At 45.3% G+C, this 22,461-nt stretch overlaps 1 protein-coding gene across 1 annotated transcript in view; it reads right to left on the bottom strand.

Moving 5' to 3' along the window:
* Nucleotides 1-1,881: 1,881 nt before the first annotated feature.
* foxo6b (forkhead box O6 b) overlaps nucleotides 1,882-22,461 on the bottom strand; it is a 41,196-nt gene continuing 20,616 nt past the window's right edge. Inside the window, exon 2 of the mRNA XM_034891892.1 lies at nucleotides 1,882-6,070. Within this exon, the coding sequence (XP_034747783.1) occupies nucleotides 4,352-6,070 (1,719 nt within the window). The 3' untranslated portion in view covers nucleotides 1,882-4,351. The remainder of the gene's footprint in view (nucleotides 6,071-22,461) is intronic.

The raw sequence follows: 22,461 nt of genomic DNA, 5'->3' as shown, positions 1-22,461 counted from the left end.
ATAGGATTGTGTTGCTAACGAGCCCTATCACACAGGTGCTAGACCGACACACACACACACACACACACACACACACACACACACACACTTACACACACAGAGAGCCCCAAACTGAGGTATGGAGTGTTATAGTCATGTGTTAAACTCTTCATCATACACACTCTGATAAACACACATGTGTACACACACAGGATCATGTATAACCCTGAAAAACAAATGCATTATACCCACACACATCTCCTGTTCACACTCAGACATACACAAACAAGCACATGCAGCCACATATATACACTCAAACCCAAATGATACACTCTCCGCATGTACACACCGACAAACAGATACATTAATGTAACCTACACACACATACACATATATTTACATGTTCTCTCTAGAAGCAGTCATGCACATGTACGTGACACAGGCCTCACACACACTTCTATGTACACACGAAAACAGATGCTTACACCCCAACACAGCTAATGATGTCCCTTGTATATTTCCATATTAATGTTAACTGTTTGACATATGAGCTGGTATGACGACTGTTAATATTAAAACCAGGTAACTTCACTTCTGCTGACTTTCATGTTGTTGTTATTTTTGTACTTTGGTCTAGGATTTCTATCTTTAATAACACAATTGTACTCACTAAGCTAATTAGTAATACATCCCAGAATGAGGAGTCATCGCTTAAGAAAATGTCAGATGGGTCCAGAAAACATGCAGACACAGAAGATCTGACAGGTTGTAAACAAACCTTGAGGTGAGCACACCTTACAGGAATTGGAGGAGAAAACGAGCACCCATCACAGTTTACAGACTTCTTAGATCAACTTTGACCTGCCTGACAGTAATTTGGCACACATGCAGTTTTCCTGTGCTATGAGGATTTGTTTCCACCTTTCAGGCTCACTCACTCTCAGTTTTATTTCCAAATTGCCAGACCTTCCTCCACAGCGCTGCGGAGGAGAGTCTCACTAGTCCACACAGGGATAAACTAGGATGAAAGAAAACTGTGTTCTGGCTTATTGGCATCTTTTTAAACCAATCACAATCCTCTTTGGCGGTGCTAAGTCACGGATGGAGCCACTGTGTCCCTGCTTAATAGTCTCAGGACACATTTTGTGTCAAACTACATGCCAACATTGTTTAACTGAAATCGGTCTTTGGAAACACTTTGTCGTAGAGAAATAAAGTTTGCGGTCAAAGTGCTTGAGCCCTGCTACCAAATGTCTTCATGTTTATTGGGCCTGCCCTGCAAAAATGTATTTTTTTATATCTTTTATATAGACCTTAGTGGTCCCTAATACTGTATCTGAAGTCTCTTTTATATAGACCTTAGTGGTCCCTTAATACTGTATATGAAGTCTCTTTTATATAGACCTTAGTGGTCCCCTGATACTGTATATGAAGTCTCTTTTATATAGGCCTTAGTGGTCCCTAATACTGTATCTGAAGTCTCTTCTATATAGACCTTAGTGGTCCCTAATACTTTATCTGAAGTCTCTTTTATATAGACCTTAGTGGTCCCTAATACTGTATCTGAAGTCTCTTTTATATAGACCTTAGTGTTCCCTAATTCTGTATCTGAAGTCTCTTTATATAGACCTTAGTGGCCCCTAATACTGTATCTGAAGTCTCTTTTATATAGACCTTAGTCGTCCCTAATACTGTATCTGAAGTCTCTTTTATATAGACCTTAGTCGTCCCTAATACTGTATCTGAAGTCTCTTTTATAAAGACTCTTATAAAGCTATGGTGTAGATTTAACACAGAAGCATAAATCACGCTTTAGGCTTTTATGCAAGAGATCCAAGGTTTCCACCTGACACCAGTGTTATTGTACATGCGAATACAACACAGAGACACAGAAAAACATCATGTTCTTTTTTGTTTTTATTTACGGTCACCAGATGAGCAGATACATCATTTTAGAAAAGAAAAAAATGATATTTGCAAAAAAATTATAATACAATTTTTTTCAATATAGATTATGTACAGAATGGAATGTAGTTAAACTGAAAGCAGTCTGCCTCCTTGTCATGAAGAGGACAAAGCAGTGAAGGGGTCTGAGCGGGCCTCCATAGGCCCGTCTCCCTAACCAATAAATATAAACTGTATATATTATGTATGCTGCATTCATCCCAACGTGGACAATACCAGGGCAAGTTAGTTCTCAACAATATTTCCTTAATCATTTCTTGAACATCACTGTGATACACGCACACACACACACACACACACACTCGCACACCCACGAGAAGGTTGACACACAAGTGCACACAGGTCAGAGAACAAATTACAGTTGGGTTACAACAATGGGCTATCTTAACTCATGAAAAGGTAAGAAAAAAAGCAAAAGAAACGTTTATGGAAATACCCGTCATTGTCCTTGATCAGCAGGGAGAAGTGGCTTTCTGGTCAAAGCTCGCTGGAGCTGGCTGAGCGCCACTTGACATTTGGCCTGATTCAAACAGCCAATTGTACAGAAAGCTACCGAGCTGGAAAATCTCTCCCATTCTTACAAATCCTGTCTACTCACAAAGCTCCCCCCACCCTCGCTCAGTCTCACTGTATTTATCCACCTTTCTTCTCCCTCTTGTTCCTATTTTTTGTATCTTGAGTGGGACAGGTGCCAGGACAAGGGTTGGCGAATGCCTTCCCTTTTGCATGGTTCCGCTCTGGAAATGATGAAAAACAAATGCACACGAAAGCTTCTATCCATGCTGTATTAAAACAGGACAGACAACTGCACGATCACAGAACGAGCACAAGAAAAGACGACAGCAAAGTAAAGCTATGGCCGGGGCAGGGCGGGGAATGCTTGTAAAGGGAATGCTTGAAGGACTTGAAGGACACTGTGAGCACGCCGCTTGCCTACCTTGTCGCTGGGCATCACCTCTCAAAAATCACCCTCCTTGTTCTTGGCGGGAGAAAGAATTATGACTTTGTGCCGATGAGCGAATACACACACTTGCATAAATCATCCATCTTGTTTGGCGGTTAATTACTCTTGTTTACCCTCTGAGTAACCTCGGGATGGGGCGCTGTGATAGGAGGGGGCCTGGGCAGAGGAGATAGCACCAAACAGTAATCAGCTGACGCTGTTCATCAGTGTGCAATTCGCAGGAGTAAAAGCACATAGTGGGCTTGAACCTGGGTGTTAGTGAATTAGACAAGGTTGACTGGGGTCTGACGACGGCAGCTCCATCAACATGCTGGCCTGACCACAGCTGCTCGGTAAGCTGTTCTGGGGTCAGCCGGTGAAGGAGCCACGCTGAGGCAGCCCGGCGCAGGCCAATCACAGAGCTCCTCAGGATGTACAGCAGGCTCTGATCGTTGCTTATTTCATTACGGGAAAAGCTACATAAATCCACCAAATGGAGAGGAAGAGGCACAGAGGGAATATTTGCATTTCTCCTTTCCTATCATCTCCCCTCAGTGCCCCCCTCTTCAACAACCAGCCCTTTCAATCCCTCCCCCCATTTAGTGCAGAGTGACTTTAATCATCACTTTCGCCAAAACACATTAAGCCGGTGTGTCCGGAGTTGAGGAGAGGGGGGGGTTGAAAAAACACAGAGTGGCGCATTAGATTTGCAATAGTGATGCATTACTCTGGCATTACTTTGGAGATTAAAGATGGGACGTTGCATTTCATTGGAGTGGTGCTGTTGGTTGCCTGATGTATGGCTGTCCTCCTGCAATGAAACAAACTGGGGAGAGAAGACCCAGGCTTTTCTCCTTCCTTTTTCTCCTTCCATCCCTTTAGTTCTTATTCCCTCTTCTTCTATAAACCCTTCTTCTTCATCCTTCAACCCTCAAAGCCTTCCCTGCCTTTTAACCCCCAATCTAAAAGCACCTCTACATTACAGATATTTATGCAACTGTTTGATCATGTTCTCAAGTCAAAAACAACACCTCCTTTGTAGAAGGAGATAATACTGTAAAGTGGATTGCATACATTAAATTTAAGCCAACACACATCCTGACTTTGCCTGGTCTGTTTTGTTACTGCATCTGTGTGAAAAGGATGGATGTAAAGTGCTTGAGAGCTTAGGACAGGCAGAGTGAGATTGCAAGGAGACCATAAAAACCAAAAACAAAGAAAAACTGAAGGGCATGAACAAGGGGGGCTTTGGGACTCGGCTAATATGGGGGACAGGTTCAATATGGAGACAGAACGCTTTATAAACAGAGTGGGGGAGAAAGAGAAAGAGTAGGATGTGAGGGTGTATGTAGTCCTCAGGAAACAAAATGTCAGTCAGTCAGTCCAAGGGTACAGCCCACCAGCGGCCTGGCCCAGTGGGTGAGTTTTCAGGTCATGTGTCATTCCAAACCTTTGGGCCTTGGTTCATCCTGGCACCCAGCTCTGGTTGCTGTGTGCTGATGGAGGACAAGCAAATGCCCCCAAGCTAATGCCCATCCCCATGCCCATGCCTTGGGACAGAGAGCCGTCAAAGTTGAAGTCCATGCTCTCTGTGTCCATGAAGTCATTGAGCAGGATGGAGTCCACATCACAGTCCAGGCTACTAGCGACATTCTCCATCTCCAGATTGGCAGCCATTCTACTGTGGGAGTTGTGCTGTTGCCCCTGGTAACCAGCGTTCCCTGGCTGGTGGTTGTTGTGGTAGTAGCCATGCCAGGAGTCGGTCAGACCCTGATGGTGAGCTCCAGGGTAAGGCTGGTGACGGGGGTGAGGTGCGGACGCCAGGCGGCAAGGGTCCTGGGGAACATCCATGACCCCGGCAGGGTTGGGTGGCAGGGACGGCGATGTTGGGAGGTGCGGTCGGGGCCCATAGTGGTTAGAGGTCTTGAGGCTGTAGGGCTGCAGGATGTCAGTGCTTACCCGAGGGGAGAGGGCCTGGGGGTGAGGTCCACTGTGCATACGGTTATGGGGGTTGTGGTTGTGCATGTGACTCTGGCTGGAGGGAGGGTTGTGATCATGTCTGGTGTTTACTTTGTTACTGTGACCGTGCTCGTGACTTGGACCATAGTCATGGGCAGGGTGGGGCTTGTGGCTGTGGCTGTAGTCGAGGCTGGCTTGGTGTTTGTGACCCTGATTGTGGTTCTGACGGTGGGTTGTGTTCTGGTCATGGACTGAGCCATGGCCATTGTGTAGACCAGGATTATGAGCATGCTCCTGGCTGTGATTGTGGTTATGATTGTGGCTGTGATTCTGATTGTGGCTGTGCTGGCTATGAGCGCCATTTGTCCCCTGTGTCATTAGTGTGTGTGATTCGCGTACCGGGACCAGCACTGTGTCTTTGTTGCAGTACGGAGGTCCCTCAGTAAGCAGACTTTGTAGAGCGTTGTTCTCTGAGTAGCCCCTCATTTGGCGCTGGAAGCTGACTGGCTTGTTCTCCTGGATGGTCTCCATGGGAGTGTGATGCCGGAGCATGCCCATGGATGGCTGTCCATACATGGGCCCACAGTAGGAGCCCTCTGCCTTGGGCGCAGGTGCGTAGGGATAACCGTTGCATTTGATTTGCTGTGGTTGGGGGTAGCCACTCTCATCTAGACTAATAGCCCCTGTCAGGTCAGTCAGCTGGGGCAGCTCCACGGTTGGACAGTGGCCCCCAGTGCCCAGGGCCGGGGAGCGGGTGCTGGTGGGGCTGGGGTACAGTCGAGGGGAGGCTGAACAGGACAGCCCACCCTCCTCCGGTTCGTCAGCCTCCGCCTCAGCCAGGATTGGGGACAGGCAGCCACTCAGTGTGGAGGCAGAGGAGGAGGTGCGGGAATGGAGGTCCGTCCAGGTGTCAAACTCCTCACCCCCCATACTCACACCTCCTTTTCCTGCTGGACTGCCATGCTCGGGGGAACCTTGCATTGTGGGTCCGGCACCCTGGCCTTGTCCCCGTCCAAGGCCTATGGCCCCTGCTCTTTTACGGCTAATGCGACCCTTGGTCTTCAGGTAGCGGGTGCCATTGTCTATAGAGGCCGCCCTTCGTCTGGGGCCTTTGCCCATCTTCCCTCCTTCTGGGTTCAGCATCCACCATGAACTCTTCCCCGTCCCTTCATTTTGCACCCTGATGAAGCGACTGTGCAGGGACAGATTGTGTCTGATTGAATTCTGAAACGAGAGAGAAAGATGGGAAGGAGATGGTGGGAGAAAGGGAGGGAAGAGGCAGAGAAGGGACAGAGAGAAAAAAAGAGATAAACATTAAGACCCAAGGGAACATTTAGGGTTAAATAATGATTTTTTGAGAACACAAAGTCATTTCAAATTATGGCTAAACTATCAAGGCTGCTTGGTGAGAGAGAAAAAAGGTGGATAAAGAAAGAGAGGGAGATGGAGGGGAGAGCAAAGAGGGCAGGGAAGAACCAATCGATACCTCCCCTGACCAGCCTCTCCTCTCCACACGTGTTCACTGAGTCATAATACGGACATGGGTGCAGCCTTCACATCAAACCATCACCAAGGTTACAGAAATGAATCACGCGAGGCAACCCAATCACAGACAGACCATATCGATTGCAGGGCCTCTAAATATGAGAGCCAGAGACAGGGTGGGGGGATCTGGAAGAGCACCAGAATGAAAAAGGAACACTCATACACACGCCTGAAATAAGATATAGGAGAAGTAAACAGGGCGGCGGGGGGGGAACGAGACATGCTCATTTAACCTCTTTTAAATTAATGACACAATTAACATGATCGTAGGCCACGGCGGCAGATATCGCCATAGCCTACGATCAAAGCTCCTTGGAAGACGGACGGATGTGCCGATGGTGGGTGGGGGGGTGTATAGGATAAGCCTCTCCAGACCCCTGTTTAAGCGTCGGAGTGACGGCTGTATAGTTAATCCAGGGCTTCATAGCAGCAGCATTTGAAGCCCGTGCCAACCTGGAGTGAGTTGATGAGATCTAAGCCTGCCTAAAGGAGAGCTTAGCAGGGATACACATCATCTCAGCTGGCCAAGTTAGTCTAAGTACAGCATGTTCATCCAAATCTTTCCTGCTTGTGTCATTATTCACACTCTCCAGCTTTCCTCCCATTGCTTCTCTCTCTTTCCCTCTCTTCTGCTTTTTTTCTGATCTTTTGGGAAGAACAAACCCCCCTCAACCGCTACCCTCTTCCCCATGTGCACAATCACACACTTTTCTTTTTCCTCTCTGGAGATATCTATCTATTTCTGCCTTGTTTATTACCTGCACATAGCTCACAATCTCTGTCTCCTGATATCTCGAGCCATTCTCTATCTTCATTCACTCCCCGCCTCCTGTCCAATTTTCCTGCTCTCAGCCCCATTCATCTCTCTCTCTGTGTCCCAGCGTCTCTTGATCACGACATTGCTCATTCTCTCCGTCTCTCCACATCCATCCTCCCGTCACCTTGCACAACTTCCACCCCCTCTCACCTTTCATTCATTCACACTGAAAAGTGAGCTAATATCGGAAACAAACAGCAGGAGATGCAAATATTTGCTAAATGGCAGGCCATCTTACATTTCACCCTGTAGTGCAATCTATCCAGTCGGCACATATACTCCCCCCCCCCCCCCCCCCCCCCCCCCCCCCCCCCCCCCCCCCCCCTTTTCCTCTATACTCTGGCAGCAAGCAGAGTTGCAGGACTGTGAACTGGACAGCCTGCTAAAGAGGTGACCGCTCTTTATTGTTGTTGCAGTGTATTATGAAGGCACAGCATCCAGAACAACAGTTAATATGTTTCCGGGGGGGAATTCAGCTTTAAATGGAATTCAAATCAGTCTATCCTACCTACTACTATTCTCATTCATAAAGAAAAGGCCCCTCTTCACACACTCCTATCCCCTCAGCGTGACTCTGAACAGGTAATTTCATCCCATCCTCCACTCAAATCACACTGCTTTGACTAGACTCTCTTCATAGACGTGAAAATTGGATAAGAGAGATGTATTCATGTTTTTTTTCCTCTGCTGTTCAGAGAGGTCCTCCTCAAAAAAACGGGGGGAAAATTGCACAAGCTCAACGTTGACGACGGAAAATAAGCCGACGTGCTGCGGAGCGCCGACTTCATCTAAGCTGAATTGAACAGTGACGCCGTGTGAAAGAGGCCACCGGTGGAGGTGACCCGCATCAGGTGATCTGAGAACGCCGAGCCTGACAGGTTCCTCTACAACATGACGGCTCCGCTGGGCGTAGCCATGGCAACAGAGTAAACCAAAAAGAGGGAGAAATGAAGAGTGGGGAGAGGAGGGGGGGTGGCTGATGCTGTTTGATGCTGCAGGCAACTCCAAACAGCCTTTTATCTGAGTCTGTCAGATTCCTGCCTCCAATCCACCAGGGAGGCTCAATCACCAGCAGTCCCAACGTCTCACTACCTGTACCAAGCTGTGATTAGCAGCGTGTGTGTGTGTGTGTATGTGTGTGTGTGTGAGACAAGAGAGCTTCTGTACTACCACAGCAACAATTACACCTCAGCAGTGGACCAGTGGACCTGCTGATACATTGTACAGTGCTATAACGTGGCAGCTCTTCACTCTTCTGCATATCGATTTTGGACATCCAAGGGTTTCTAACAACAGCGACATAATATGAAACTGTCATTTAGAGACTGTCCTTTTGATATTTTTTAAAAATAATTAAATAATGAAAATATGGTAATTAAATAATGAAATAACCATAATAATTGTGGTGATACTCAACACCGTCGGCTCCTAATGTTTTTCGTTTCTACGCCCAAATATGGTGATGGCTGGATGGCCAGGCCCATTATCTGACAACAGGGGAGCAATAAGAGTCACTTACAAACTAGAAAAGGACTCATGAAGCTAGAAGACATATCTAGGCTTATTTAAACTTCATGTACCATGAACAAATGTCATTCATTGTCATCTGTGCAGAATCTGATTAACATGAATTGTTCAATAGACAACAGGTGCGCATGTCATCAAGAAAATAAATACATAATCAATCAAACTAAAAGCAAGACGTGTTACATCTTGTGTCTTCTTTCTATACTTCTGTACTTTCAATACTTAACCAATAAGGATTGACATGTGCTGTTTTGAGTTCATGTACACTTAGTTGCCAGTTTATTAGGTACAGCTAAATCCTACCTTCATGTAGGTTATGATCAGAATAGCTTTTAGTATTTATCACATGTTTCTATTATTTACTAAACCCCATTTAGAGCATTTAGAATATGCTAAATAACAGAAAGACTTCCTTCACCTCACATAAAATCCCAAATACACATTATTAAAGCCCGTTTCGGAGTCACTCTGCACAGACTGTATTTAGTGTTCCTTTCTATAACCCTGCTTCTTCAGAGACGTCGCTGTTTCAGTGCAATATTTCTCCAGAAATCGTGAATAAAACATGATTTTCTTAAAACAAGTTTGATTTCATTCAGACTTGTAGTTTTCACAGCAGCAGAAACTTTTGTTTCTCAACCTCTTAGCTCGTTGCCAGTCCACCTCGGATGGTTTAGACAATAAAGCTCCTAATCAAAATCCATATGGATTATTAATAACAATGCTGAGCTCTACTGGCTTCCTTGGTAAGCTGAATTCAATGTTGTCCTGTCTATTTGGTTGACTCCATAAATATGATTTCCCCTCCCCAATCCATTGGGCTGGGGTGCTGTCAATCTGAGAGATTTGATTTGGATTGGACCAGAGCACGGTCACCTGGATCCCTGTTCTGTGAATCACTGCCTATCCATCCAAATGGATTTATACTTTAAACACATCTTGTAAGGTAAGTTTGTACTTTGTTAAAACTTTGAGGCCAGATAGAAGTAGAAACACAACAAACTCACTGTAGAGCACTTATTGCTGTAAGAAATAAATTGTGTTTATTTCCGTTCTGCTTCTGAAAACTGTGTACAGCAAGGTTTTCTCTGTTGAAGTTGGAGGCAAGTCTATTGTAAGTGTACTGCACTTTATTTGTATACAGTTCTGTGAAACCATGTTAAAAAAAGTGCCATCCCACATAAACAATTCAGGAAGTGCCCCTGATTCCCCAAAATAAGTTCTGATCAGCTTTTGTTTTAATGCCAATAAAGTTAAGTTGAGTCAAACAACACGCCCATGTCCATAAAAAGATCCCAATTGTTCCCTAACCAACTGGCTCCAGTTTTACCCAAGACAACCAAGGTCCTCCAACCTCAGCAAAGTAGTCATTTTCACCCAAACCACAATCTAACCAAATGGTTTAAACCCAACCCAATGGAAGGCGATGTGGTCCTGCTAACATTTGGTTGTGGAATTTGGAGAACTTATTGGATATAAGAACATGTTGGTCATACTGGTGTCCATCATGGTAGTCCATCATTAAGTTTGCCCCCATAGAAAGATCTAATTAACCAAAAAATGCTGGTAGCGTTTTCTGGCTCAGTGCCAGAATAAGGAAAACCCCAATTCTCATATACGATTATTGACTGATATTGTTGTATGTTCTGTCTGAATGTGCCTGACCACAAATGGAGTCCCCCCCCCAAAAAAAACTACAATCATTTGATTTTGATTTTTAAAACGACAACAAGATGACATAAAGGGTTAGTTTTATCACTTTAATGAGTCCGGTATATCAGCGTGACCCTGGTGCAGGATTGGACCATCATGTGCAAAGGGAAGGCGGAGAGTCCAGGGCTAGAGATGAGAGTGATTAGCACAGTGTCGGCCACAGAGGAGCAGCCGATCTGTGAAAACCTCCAGCGTAGTCTTTGGATGGAATGAAAGCTGCAGACTCTGAGCCCCTTGTGGCACATAGCTGGCCAATCCCTGCCTCTCTGTATATATTAAGGTGTCAGAAAGAGTGATTCTGAGGAGGGGAAGTCTTTTCCCGCTGCTCTCAGCCTTTGCCTTTCTGCTAATGCAGCAGGAGATGGACTGTTGTAGAGAGAACGGTGACTGAATCTGTCCTCACATCCACCCCCCTCCTCTACAGGGAACTGGATCCCGCTCCACTACTGTATATTATACATCAATAGTGACTGAGTTTGACCCTGACACACTGCTGATTTCGTCGAGTCATGGGAGAGTCAGTCCAGTGGTTAGCTAATCGCCCGTAGAAAAACATATCCGTCTAAACCCAGAATTCTCACACCTTTCCACTTTTTTTTAATAAACACCCGACCAGGCAGCAATTTATGACTGGGTCTGAAAATACTGGTTATGGTAAGATGATAAACTACAGCATGAAATACATTTAGATGTAACCATATAATACAGGGCCCCCTTTTAGTAGATGATGTGCATATATAGGCCTATTAGTGTATACAGTGTTTTAGTTAAACCTGACCTATTTTCATTACAATCCAGTTGTTCCTGGTCCCGTTAACAGAGTTTTAACAGGCTGAGTAGTGGTCTACGATTGTACACCAGGTTTCAAATGAAAGTTGTGTGTGTTAAAACTGTATCAGACTAAGAGAGGTTAAAGGTAGGTTATGAAGTTTCTTTTATATAGACCTTAGTGGTCCCTAATAATGTATCTGAAGTCTCTTTATATAGACCTTAGTGGTCCCTAATACTGTATCTGAAGTCTCTTTATATAGACCTTAGTGGTCCCCTAATACTGTATCTGAAGTCTCTTTATATAGACCTTAGTGGTCCCCTTATACTGTATCTGAAGTCTCTGTTACATAAACCTTAGTGGTCCCCTAATACTGTATCTGAAGTCTCTGTTACATAGACCTTAGTGGTCCCCTAATACTGTATCTGAAGTCTCTAACCCTAACCCCAAATTCAGCCTTGGTGCAGAATTCCAGCCACATTGAGCTTTCCTTAGTAAGTGACATTTCTGAGTCTGTAGCTTTGGAGGAGGAGAGAGGGGGGGCAAGGTGGAGGCTTGGGGGGTGGCCTTGACCAACTGCCACTTTGCTCCTTTAAAAGCCATGATGTCTCTCTCTCATAGGGGGGGCACCTTCTCTGGGCGGCTAATTAGATAAAGGGGAGGTAACTTTTCCCCTTCTGACCTCATAAGGGGAAGATTGGTGATAGGTTTACACCTATGACCATTTCTAGCCACGGGGGGGCATTGGCAGGCTGGGGGAACTCATATTAATGTCAAAGAACCTCAGAAAGTGACATTCCCATCCCATGGGACCTTTAATCCCCTCTCTGATTGTATTTGTGGATTACTTGTCCCCCCCTTTACCAAACAGCCTTTAAATGGTCTGACTGTGTGTGTCCTCTTCAGCAGGGGGCCTTGTGCCTGCAGCCTCCATTTCAGAATAGCAATAACAGAGCAATGGCTAATTTTCTTAAATTATTACTATTTTCAACCTTCTTGTCCTGTTTTTTTTCTTCTTTTTTGTCCGGGTTAGCTGTCTGACGCTAATTACATCTATTGCAAATTATCCAGTTTGTGTTGCATAGCAACGAGAATGATGCAACCCTTTGCACCCTTTACCCAATCGCTGTCTCTCTCTCTCTCTCTCTCTCTCTCTCTCTCTCTCTCTCTCTCTCTCTCTCTCTCTCTCTCTCTCTCTCTCTCTCCCTCTCTCTCAGTTTTCTCAACGGAGCTTTGTGTCTGAGCAGGGAAAAAAGCCTCCCATATGAATTCAACACAGCAACTAATATGAAAATACATCTGTGTACTGGACCTTCTCGCCCTATAGAGGGAACAACAGTTTTTAGACATTTCCTCTTTGCAGACAACAAGATATGGAAATCAAATCATATCTAGTATTTTGCAGATTTTACAGTCCAGGCAGCATTGCACGCACATGTAAACCAACGCCACCATATGTTTCACAACTTAACACATGTTTACCTCGGTGTGCACGTGCCCACAGACTCACACACATCTGCCCTGCCACACACCCACACCCCCACCCCAAACTGGCAATCATACTTAATCCCTCTCCAGCTTGGGTAATCCCGGACAATCCGAGGCTAATCCTGGTTAATTCTGGGCACTCCTCAGCTGGGTTTCACCCTGAAACCACGGAGACAGGGTGGGGATTGGTCGGATCACGGCGACCGAGGCTGGGCGCGGCGTTGATAGACGTAATTGTTCGGGCAGTTATTGAGAGCCAAGAAAAACAAGCACAGGTTTTCATCGCGGGTCTTTAAAATACATCCAGATTGACCCCCGCCACGTCACGCCACAGCCTGACTGTTGTCGCCGCTCCCAGTACAAAAAACATGTTTTTCAGTCCTGCGTATTAGCATGCAGGCGCTAATGCAAGGCCCTGTTACTTTGTCTACTTTCTGTGACAGCTGGAGCTCAGGGAGAGAATAACCTTTTCTGCATCATTTAAAAGACTGGAAAATAAATTGCTAATAAAAACAAGCAGGGTATACAGTGTGAGCCATTCCTCCAGTGTAAGGGGCTTTGGAGAAGTCATTAGCCTCTATTGAATCTGCTCTACCTACTGAAGCTCCTAGCTCAATTCTTCTTAGCCGCTATTGATCCTGATTCCAAAATGAAGCACTTAAGACGCCTTGATCAAGCCGGTCCTTAATCTAGCATTAAGGCGATTGAGACCTTTTCACCCTCCGTGCCTCAGACAGACGTATTACTTTGGCACAGGGGTACAGTGGCAGTCACAGCACACTTCACTAGCACAGACTCAGTTTGGGTTTTATAGTCTGTTTAAGCCCCTTAGGCGCAGAGCAGGCAGCAGGAACACTTTTACTCTCTGCCATTTTGAAAAAGCTGTCAATGTACACAAAGCCGAGAGCGTTAATGAAGCAATATGTCAGTGACAGGGGACGGATGAGGACGCTTTGTTAAAAAACAAGAAGGCCTCTGGTGTCTGTGGGCTCAACAGTATTCCTGTTGGATTGAGTGTGCACATGGAAAAGTGCACACTCACAGTGTGTTCGAACCGCTTGGTATGCTCATGAGAGCGTGAAAGCTGAAGCAAAAAGTTAACTGATTTACCTTCTGCTGCAGCTCTGTCAGCTGGGAGACGGGAGAACAGGTTGCAGAGGAGATCTGCTCCCGGACATTTTTATAGGCTGCTTTTACCTCTCAATCCTCACAGGAGAGAAGTCACTCGGATGGGATTCTTTAGAGGATTCACTAGAACATCCCACAGTGGATCTTATAGTGCTTTCTGCTTCACATTTGAAGGAGCCTGCCTCTAGTGTATGATGCATTCCACAGCACATCCAAGAGCAAGGGTTGCGTTTTGAATTCCACGCACAATCCAGTCTGAGTGTTGTGTGGATTGTTGTATGCCGCCTTGTTGAGAAGTAGTGGGACTAGGCAAATCCGTCGTCTCCCCCCGCTCAACCATTATTTATGAATCCATTTCACACAGCCAGGAGTCATTATGCACGGTCCTGTCAATGGGTATCTCTCTATTTATTTGATAATAAGCAGGAGAGGGGGAGAAGATAAAAGCGCTGACTGCGTTCATTGTGAAGCGTTTTCTGCAGGCGGGGAGACTTAAATGAGAGCAGCCAGCTCTGTGTGGGAATGGGTCTCGTCTGCTAAGCTTGTCTGGAGGCAATCGATGGAAATTAGTCAACGCTAAAGATTCACTTCCTGTGACTGGTGTCACGGGCAGCGCTTGTCTCTTTGAAGGGAAGTAAAGAGTGGGAGGCTGAGGGATTAATGGGGTTGGAGAAGGTGTTAGCATGCGGAGTTAGGGTGGGGGCTAAGCTGGGGAAAAAAGATGCTATTCTTTTGGCGAATTGCAGGAAAGTAATAGGTCAGATGATCCAGATGAATGCAGTGTAGCTAGGCCCATTCAAGAAACACAATAGGTTAGTCGTGTACAAGGCCAGCAACAGCACAGACCAATCAGTTTCAAAGAAGTGCTGCTGTTGAAACACCCTGAACAACACAGTGTGGAATCCTAACAGATACTGACATTTTTTATCGTGTTTTAGTTTCTTTAGCACCAGAATATGTCTCTTTACACATGTGCCACATAGGTCATTTAAGAGAAGCACAGTCTGGATCAATGGAAGGATATTTTGAAGAGAAATGGGTTAGTCCATCAACGCAGGTCTGCTTGGTTCTTTCAGGGATTGGAAAGATTTCCTAAGGATATGGTTAGGGCATTTCCTGTCTAACTGGGCCGTATGGGGACAGATTGGTGGGGATTTGAAATGAAAAAGTACACATCAGTAATCAACCAAAACCTGCCTTTCTCTGCACTGAGGATGAATAAGCGTGTTAACAGAGGCAACAGCAGTTTGGGTTGTACACCCACAGTGGCTGTGACTAAGCGATCAGAGCAAGTGTCTCCAGCAGTTGTTCTGAGGCTGCCTCCTAAAAGGTGCACCAGTTAACGTCTCCTTAAAGTACAGCCCAGGGACTAGAGCCAGCCCTCGGGTGACAGAAGGCCTTTCCCTCCCCTCTACTCCCTGTGGAGATCCACAAGCTCGGGGGGGGGGGGGCGAGGTGTCGTCTGAGGCTAACCTGAGAAAGGTAGACGGGAAGAGTGCCTGAGGGGCCAGAGGTGGACAGCAAGCCCAATCCCCAGCGGAGAGGCCTCTAATTGGAGCTGCCGGCCTGCCCAGGCAGCCTCTTCCTCTCCGGATGGACATAAGGAGCCGAGTGAAGGCGGAGAGAGCCCAGGGGCGGGAGGAGAGGGCAGATAAAAATAGAGCCGGCAGATTAACGAGCATCTGAAAGCGGGCCAGGGGATCGGAAAATCCTCCCTTCGTGCCAGAGATGCCCGGTCCTCAGGCCACAGCCAGCTCTGTAAAGACTGATGGATCCAGAGTAGCCATGAGTGGTGCTTCCTTTCTGCTGGCTCCCCTTACATCACGGACATTGGGCGGTTCAATTCTAATAAAGTACAGTTGCAGTCAATGGCTGCAGAAATACAATAGAATTGGCTCTTTTGTTTCATTTTTTGAAGTTTCTCTGTTAAAAAATCCTCATTAGATCATATCACAACTATATAGCTAGCAGGCATGGGAATCAGCATCATCAACCACCACTAGTAAATATAAGGTGCAATAATACTGGACCAACGTCAAAGGCTGTTGTTTCCATTACACTAAGTCAGAAAATAGGTGTTGAAAAAAATAGTTTGTCACCTCCACCTTTGACTCACACTCACAGAAGGAGTCACCTCCACACCTGTGATTTCTACCCTTCCCCTGAGAGCTTTCACACGCCAGGTGGAGCATCGTGACACCTATGGGAGCCAAAGGAGAAGCTGAGAAACATGCCTGATCACACCTGCCATCAGGTCTCAGGAGAGCACCACCCACCTCAACACTCACACACTGAGGCTGTACTTCACCTCCAACCAATGAAAGGAGCCCCAGTCGAAAGCTGACACACCGGGCTGAGACGTGTCCGAATGGAACATTAATAAAATACTAAGAACCGCTAGATTGGATCAAAGACTTGGATGGGAACTTCCAAACAGTGAACGCTAGAATAACAACTATCTCACATTTGAATAATGAGCTCAACCTTTGGTCTTTACTAACTAAAAGAGTTTCCAAACAGAACTCTGTAGCCTTTAATGAATGACACCTGGAGAAGTGGTGATCAGCTTTCCTTCAAGTGTCTGTACTTTCATTTTAGATTTTTCTGATTTCATCCAAAGTAGTGCTGAAAAGCCACTTAATCATGACCGTGAGTATTCAACACTTTGTTTTGAATATTCATTACAGTTAGAAAAAAGGGAGGTTTGGCTGAGTATTCAGACCTTTCCCCCTAAGCTGCTGCTTGATTAAAGCATCACACTAACGTGAATGTGATGCTTGCCATTTTGGTTCACTTTCATACAGGCTGACGTTGTGTTGTCTGCTTACTGTTTGGGAGGAGGGAATATTTTATTTACTAAGCGCTTTACATAGTTTAAAATACTTCTATTTTAAGTATATACCAAAATATGGTCTAGCCTAAAGTAATTCAGCAGAGGCAGGGGTATGTAGACCAGAACGGGGGAAATGGCACCCTGGTCATCTGTCCTGCTAACATTCACAACAAAATTGAAGTGGTGTAGCGAGGAGCAGTCAACATCTTTTAGGATAATTGAAGATTCAAAAGACACATTGCTGCGTAGTAATACATTCACTGAGGGACTACACTTTAGGTAATTAGGGACAAACTCCAAAGCACAGATTTAAAGTTCAGCAGTAGCTGATATAAGGCTTTCAAAATCTGCGTAAGCCAAACTGAGTGGGCCATTCCCAAAGTTAGAGCCTGTTAGAGTGGCGTTAGGGTTAGGCAAGTAGCTCTGTTGCCATAACATTGCCAAGCTTATTTTAAGAAACCTTCGAAAATATCGCGAAAAAGAAATACAAATTACGTTCTGCCAGGTCTATTATGTCGAGAACAACGCAGACAATAAAAAAGCTTTAGGAGATTTTATTGAATAAATGATGAAGCAAATTTGGCGGGATGTCTCTGTTCAGAGGAGTCCCCTGACCTTTCAGGACAGCAGCACTAGCATTGGGGGACGCTCCCTAAACTACTCCCCCATATCAACAGAGCAGCAACAATGACATAGAGCCTATGTCAAGTTATACATGACAAAGGTGGTGGGTGGGGGGGGGGGGCATTAATGCAGCAGCAAGCAGTTAGGAGCAACTAAAGCAGCGAGCAGTTAGAATCAAACTACAGCAGCTTTAAGACGCCGTTTAACAGCGAGGGGAGTTGGCCAGCTGATGCACTGATGCAGATCAGCTGATGCAGATCAGCTGATGCAGATCAGCTGATGCAGATGTACCAATTGTTTTTTTTTGTAAATGGCATCTCCCTTTCTAATCCTGCCTGAAAAGTTCTGACTTACAAGCTTGTAGCCCTTAAAAAAGCACAACCTGGAATTATTATAATAACAATAATATAAGCTATCATGAAGATATATATTTTAAGTCTGTTTTTAAAGTCAGTATTTGAGTCATTTCAGTCGCTAAACAAATCGGAGCCGTGCAATTCAGAGGTCTGGAACCAGAATCCAACACGACAAACTGTTCCAGTTCCAATATCCTCACAATGACCGCTTTTAGCAGCATTTATCAAACCAAAATACATACACAGACACACTGTTTGAATCATATTTCACTGCAACCTTGGTGATATGTCATGTTTATAATGGACCAGCATTAGCTTCATCTTTAATTGCATTCCTGTAACCTGATAACTGCTTCTGGGCCCACAGTCAGATACAAGGTTGGACAGCAGTAGTATTGATAGCAAGTATGAGAAGAATCCATGGCTAATGCAAATGGCAGCAGTTCATACTTTATAGTTTTGTTTTTTTCAATGAGTTTGAATACACTTTTCAAAATATCCCTGTGAAGGTGACCTGAGATTGATTATCGTGCCACAGGAAATCATCAATCACATTTTGTTGTTGCTGAATAACTCAAATCTCTCATCAGATATGATCTTTGCAAGTATGCCAATTTTCAAAGGGGAAACAGTGTGAAGCTCTCCTCTGTGTGATGTGTGGTGACTGTAACTCTTCCATGTTGAGACCAGGGTTGGGTACCTACGCAACCGGTACGAATCGGACTGGATTAGAACCCACATTTTGGTTCCTCATTTCGGTTCCACTTGGGTCGACTGGAATATTTCCCTCTGTTGCTCCAGAACGGATGTGAAAATAGCTCCCTTTCCCTGTGGTCTACCGTTAGCTAGCTGCTGTTAATGGAGGCTACTTTTAAAATGCCATATTTCCCTCTGGGCTCACCAAAACAGACATTAAAGCATTCACTGCACGTGATCGCTGGTACACATATCACACTCTGCTAGTCTGGCGTTAGCTAGCTAGCTTTTAGTGCATTTAAAACACATGCACATCCACACATCATAACTTGAACAGAACTTCTAATCCTGTAAGATTAATTGACATCATGTCTGAAGTCAAACCCCGAACTGACATTGCACCCTGGCAAAGACACAGAAACACAAAGACAGGCACACACAAACACACACACACATCTCGTGCTTTGCTAGTGTGGCATGCTGGGCCGGCTCATTACAACAATGCCAAGCTACTAGTTGCTAAGGAGACCTTGGGGAGAGGGAGGGTTGCTGTTGCCATGGCAGCAAGCCTGCATCCTGCCAACTGTCTTCCCCCATGAGACATGACCATCGTAGACAGAGAGAGGGAACGAGAGACAGGGAGGAAAAGTGAGGGCAGAACGGAGAGAGGAGAGAAAGGCTGGAGGAGGTTATGGTTAAGTTGAAAGAGGAGGACTACAGCGGGCTCGTTGGAGAACCGCAGAGACTGGAGAAATAATGTGCGGGGGAATTGATGGGATGAGAGCAGGGAAAAAAGGGAGACCTTGAAGAAACAAAGCCCCCCCATTTCTTTTGAAGCAGGCCCCCGAGCAGATTTTCCCATGGCCCACGCGGGCGCTGCCTGGCCGACCACAACTCGATCCAGGCGTTGACATAGACGCCAAAGTGACGCTAAGTCCCCCCGAAAACCAAATCCCCCTTCCTGAGGGGGGCGCTCTCTGCCCCATAATGCCAGGCGTGTCCCAACATGAACCGCCCGTCTCCCAGCTTTTTACGACGCGAGCAGAAGATCTGACAGAGCTTTTGGGGCGAGTGTTCACAGAGCCCATCCGTCATGGAAAGAAATCTGCTTCGGTGAGAGAGAGCGGTATTGAACGACGGAGAGCAGGGAGAGAAATCAGAAGGAGAGAGAGGGAGAGCATCTGGGAAGGATGAGCAGAGATTAAACTGATTGGGGAGCGCAGAAGAAGGGCAAGGAGGAGGTTATGTGAGGCGACAGCAGAGAGAAGTCCTCGGTCTCAAATTCAAATGAGCCTTATTGGTTTCCAAGGACACGGAATTGTTTCCATATTTGCTTTCTTTCCCTGTGTCGGTGTCTCACCCCCCTCCTCCCCACGTCTATTTTCTCTCTCTCTCTCTCTCTCTGACTTCATTGGCTCTTATTACATTTTTTTCGTTGCCTAGTCCGTCACATTAAGGAGTCAAGAGAGCTGTGATAGTAGAGTTTCAAACTTATGAACACCTAAAGCTCTTACTGCAGCTCTCAGCACCCCCCCCCCCCCTCGTCTGCTCCCCCAGCTGAGCCTGGCTGCACAGATATCTGTGTGTACTTTAACAGAAATTGTCCATAGAACGTGATTCACAGTTGCATAATTTGTCCTCTGACCACTTTTGTCCACAACTGACATTGTTTTTGGGAGATTTAAGTCCACGTTAAAGTTCACTTTTTTGCCGTTTTTTTGTCCCACGATTTCCCCCCCCCCCCCCGATGTTTTAGTTTCTTTTTTCAATGAATTTTTATCCTCAATCTTCTGTATTTTAACTGTACGCACACAAATCTTTTTTTTTTTTTTGCACAGGGCAAAGTCCGGGTAATGAGCTGCCAGAACATTTTCACGTTTGGGATCAGGGTCAGGTCTGGTTGCAGAACTCCCGTTTTGTGGGGGTATTGGGACAGGGGACGGGTTTATTTTCAAATGTTTTTATTAAGAAAATATCCCTCTTTCTTTCTCTGTGCACTAAATCCTCAGTGTCCATGTGTGTTCAACCTCACTGACGAACAGGTTCACATTGGAGGACTCTGCAGGTTCCCTTCACTGGCAACATTTGAAAATAATTAGTTTATGTAATATATGTGCATGACAAGCATGGTAAGGATAGAGGATTGGCAGGTATGGCATCAAACCATGGTCCAGGTATGGTTGGTCTCACATTGCCAGACCTTCCTCCACAGCGCTGCAAAGGAAGGTCTAGCTAGTCCACACAGCATTCTGGGATGGGAGTAAAATGTGCTCTGGTTTATTGGTATTTCCTTAAACCAATCACAATTACCTTGGGCGGGGCTAATTGTGTAGTAGCAGCTGAGTTACATGTGGGCAAGGCTGGGTTCCAGTCTCAGTTTTAGGCCTGTGCAGATCTTCACACTGGCTATGAACCGAATAGAGACTGCAAATCATTCCAACATCCAGTAGGGATCCAAACGCCTTCTGACACAATGACATCACCTTTGTTCCATTCTGGAGAGTTTGAACAGTCGAGTTTAGGACAGTCTGGCTTGTTCACGGGCTGTTCTTATGTTTCGGGATAGACCCTTTAGTTCAAATGGAATGAAATAATGAATTATATTTTAGACAGTGTGTTTTTGACATTGCGGTTCTAACATAGAGATGCACGAAGCCAGGTCCAAAAAGAAACATGGTTTTCCCAGAGTTAGAGTGGAAGAACGTGAGTGGCGACTGTGAGCCCGATCAGCCAACATCACCGTTAGACCTCATTAATGCTCCGGCTTATCCCTTCCGATATACTACCAGGTAAAAATGAACGCTCTTTTCCAATGTTCTTGACACTTTTCAAGTTTTTTCTTTTCTTTTTCATTACCACCGGATTCACCCCGAACACCATCTTTTACACTTATTTTTGAAATTGGTGACCAATGAATCATAGTTGTTCTATATGAGCTGAAACAATGAACTAGTTTGACTGTTAGTTAAAATCAGAGGAATATTATTAGAGGATCACAGACTGGTGGTGATGTGAAGTTTAATCGGGATACTCTTTTGAAACAATTTAATTTATTTTCTCTCCAAATACTATAAAACTGAATAAAAACAATAAACTGTGACATGGTGCTCTTTGGATGCTTTTATATAGACCTTAGTGGTCCCCTAAAACTGTATCTGAAGTCTCTTTTATATAGACCTTAGTGGTCCCTAATACTGTATCTGAAGTCTCTTTTATATAGACCTTAGTGGTCCCCTAATACTGTATCTGAAGTCTTTTTTATATAGACCTTAGTGGTCCCCTAATACTGTATCTGAAGTCTCTTTATATAGACCTTAGTGCTCCCCTAATACTGTATCTGAAGTCTCTTTTATATAGACCTTAGTGGTCCCCTAATACTGTATCTGAAGTCTCTTTTATATAGACCTTAGTGGTCCCATAATAATGTATCTGAAGTCTCTTTTATATAGACCTTAGTGGTCCCATAATACTGTATTGCAGCAGAGAAAAGGCAGGTAACCTTGCCCCTTATGACCTCATAAGGGGAAGATTCCAGATTGGTCCATCTGAGCTTTCATTTTCTCAAAGGCAGAGCAGGATACCCAGGGCTCAGTTTACACCTATCACCATTTCTAGCCAGTGGGGGGCCATAGGCAGGCTGGGGGAACTCATATTAATGTTAAAAAACCTCATAAAGTGAAATGATCATGCCATGGGACCTTTAACTTTCAGAGGCTCTTTTAATTTTGTTTATTCGCCTGTATTACACTTTTGCAGATGGACGGCATCTAATTCTGCACAATGTACAATAAAGACTATTCCGTTCTACTTTGGAATTAGGAAGGCTTTGTCAATCTGAACAAAGCATAACTCTTTGTCTCTGATAAAAGGAATGACAAAAACATAGCCTTGGGTTTGAGCCAGATTTGGGTCTCACATTCAGCAGTACCAACCGGGTTCATCCTGGTTCATCCGGGTCCGCCTCTCACTTTGAGGCCTGCATGTGCAGAGAGCCCTGCCACACACAGCCGCAGCCCAGAGCGTATTCCCAAATACTTTTGCTTCCAATCAACTTTGTGCAACATGCAAGCATGCTGTAACTGTCCCAACTAATTCAAAGCCAGCCCCCCCCCCCCGCCC

This window comes from Etheostoma cragini, chromosome 14 (genome assembly GCF_013103735.1).
Source record: "Etheostoma cragini isolate CJK2018 chromosome 14, CSU_Ecrag_1.0, whole genome shotgun sequence".
NCBI classification, from domain to species: Eukaryota; Metazoa; Chordata; class Actinopteri; order Perciformes; family Percidae; genus Etheostoma; species Etheostoma cragini.
This window is presented reverse-complemented; position numbering and strand designations above follow the sequence as displayed.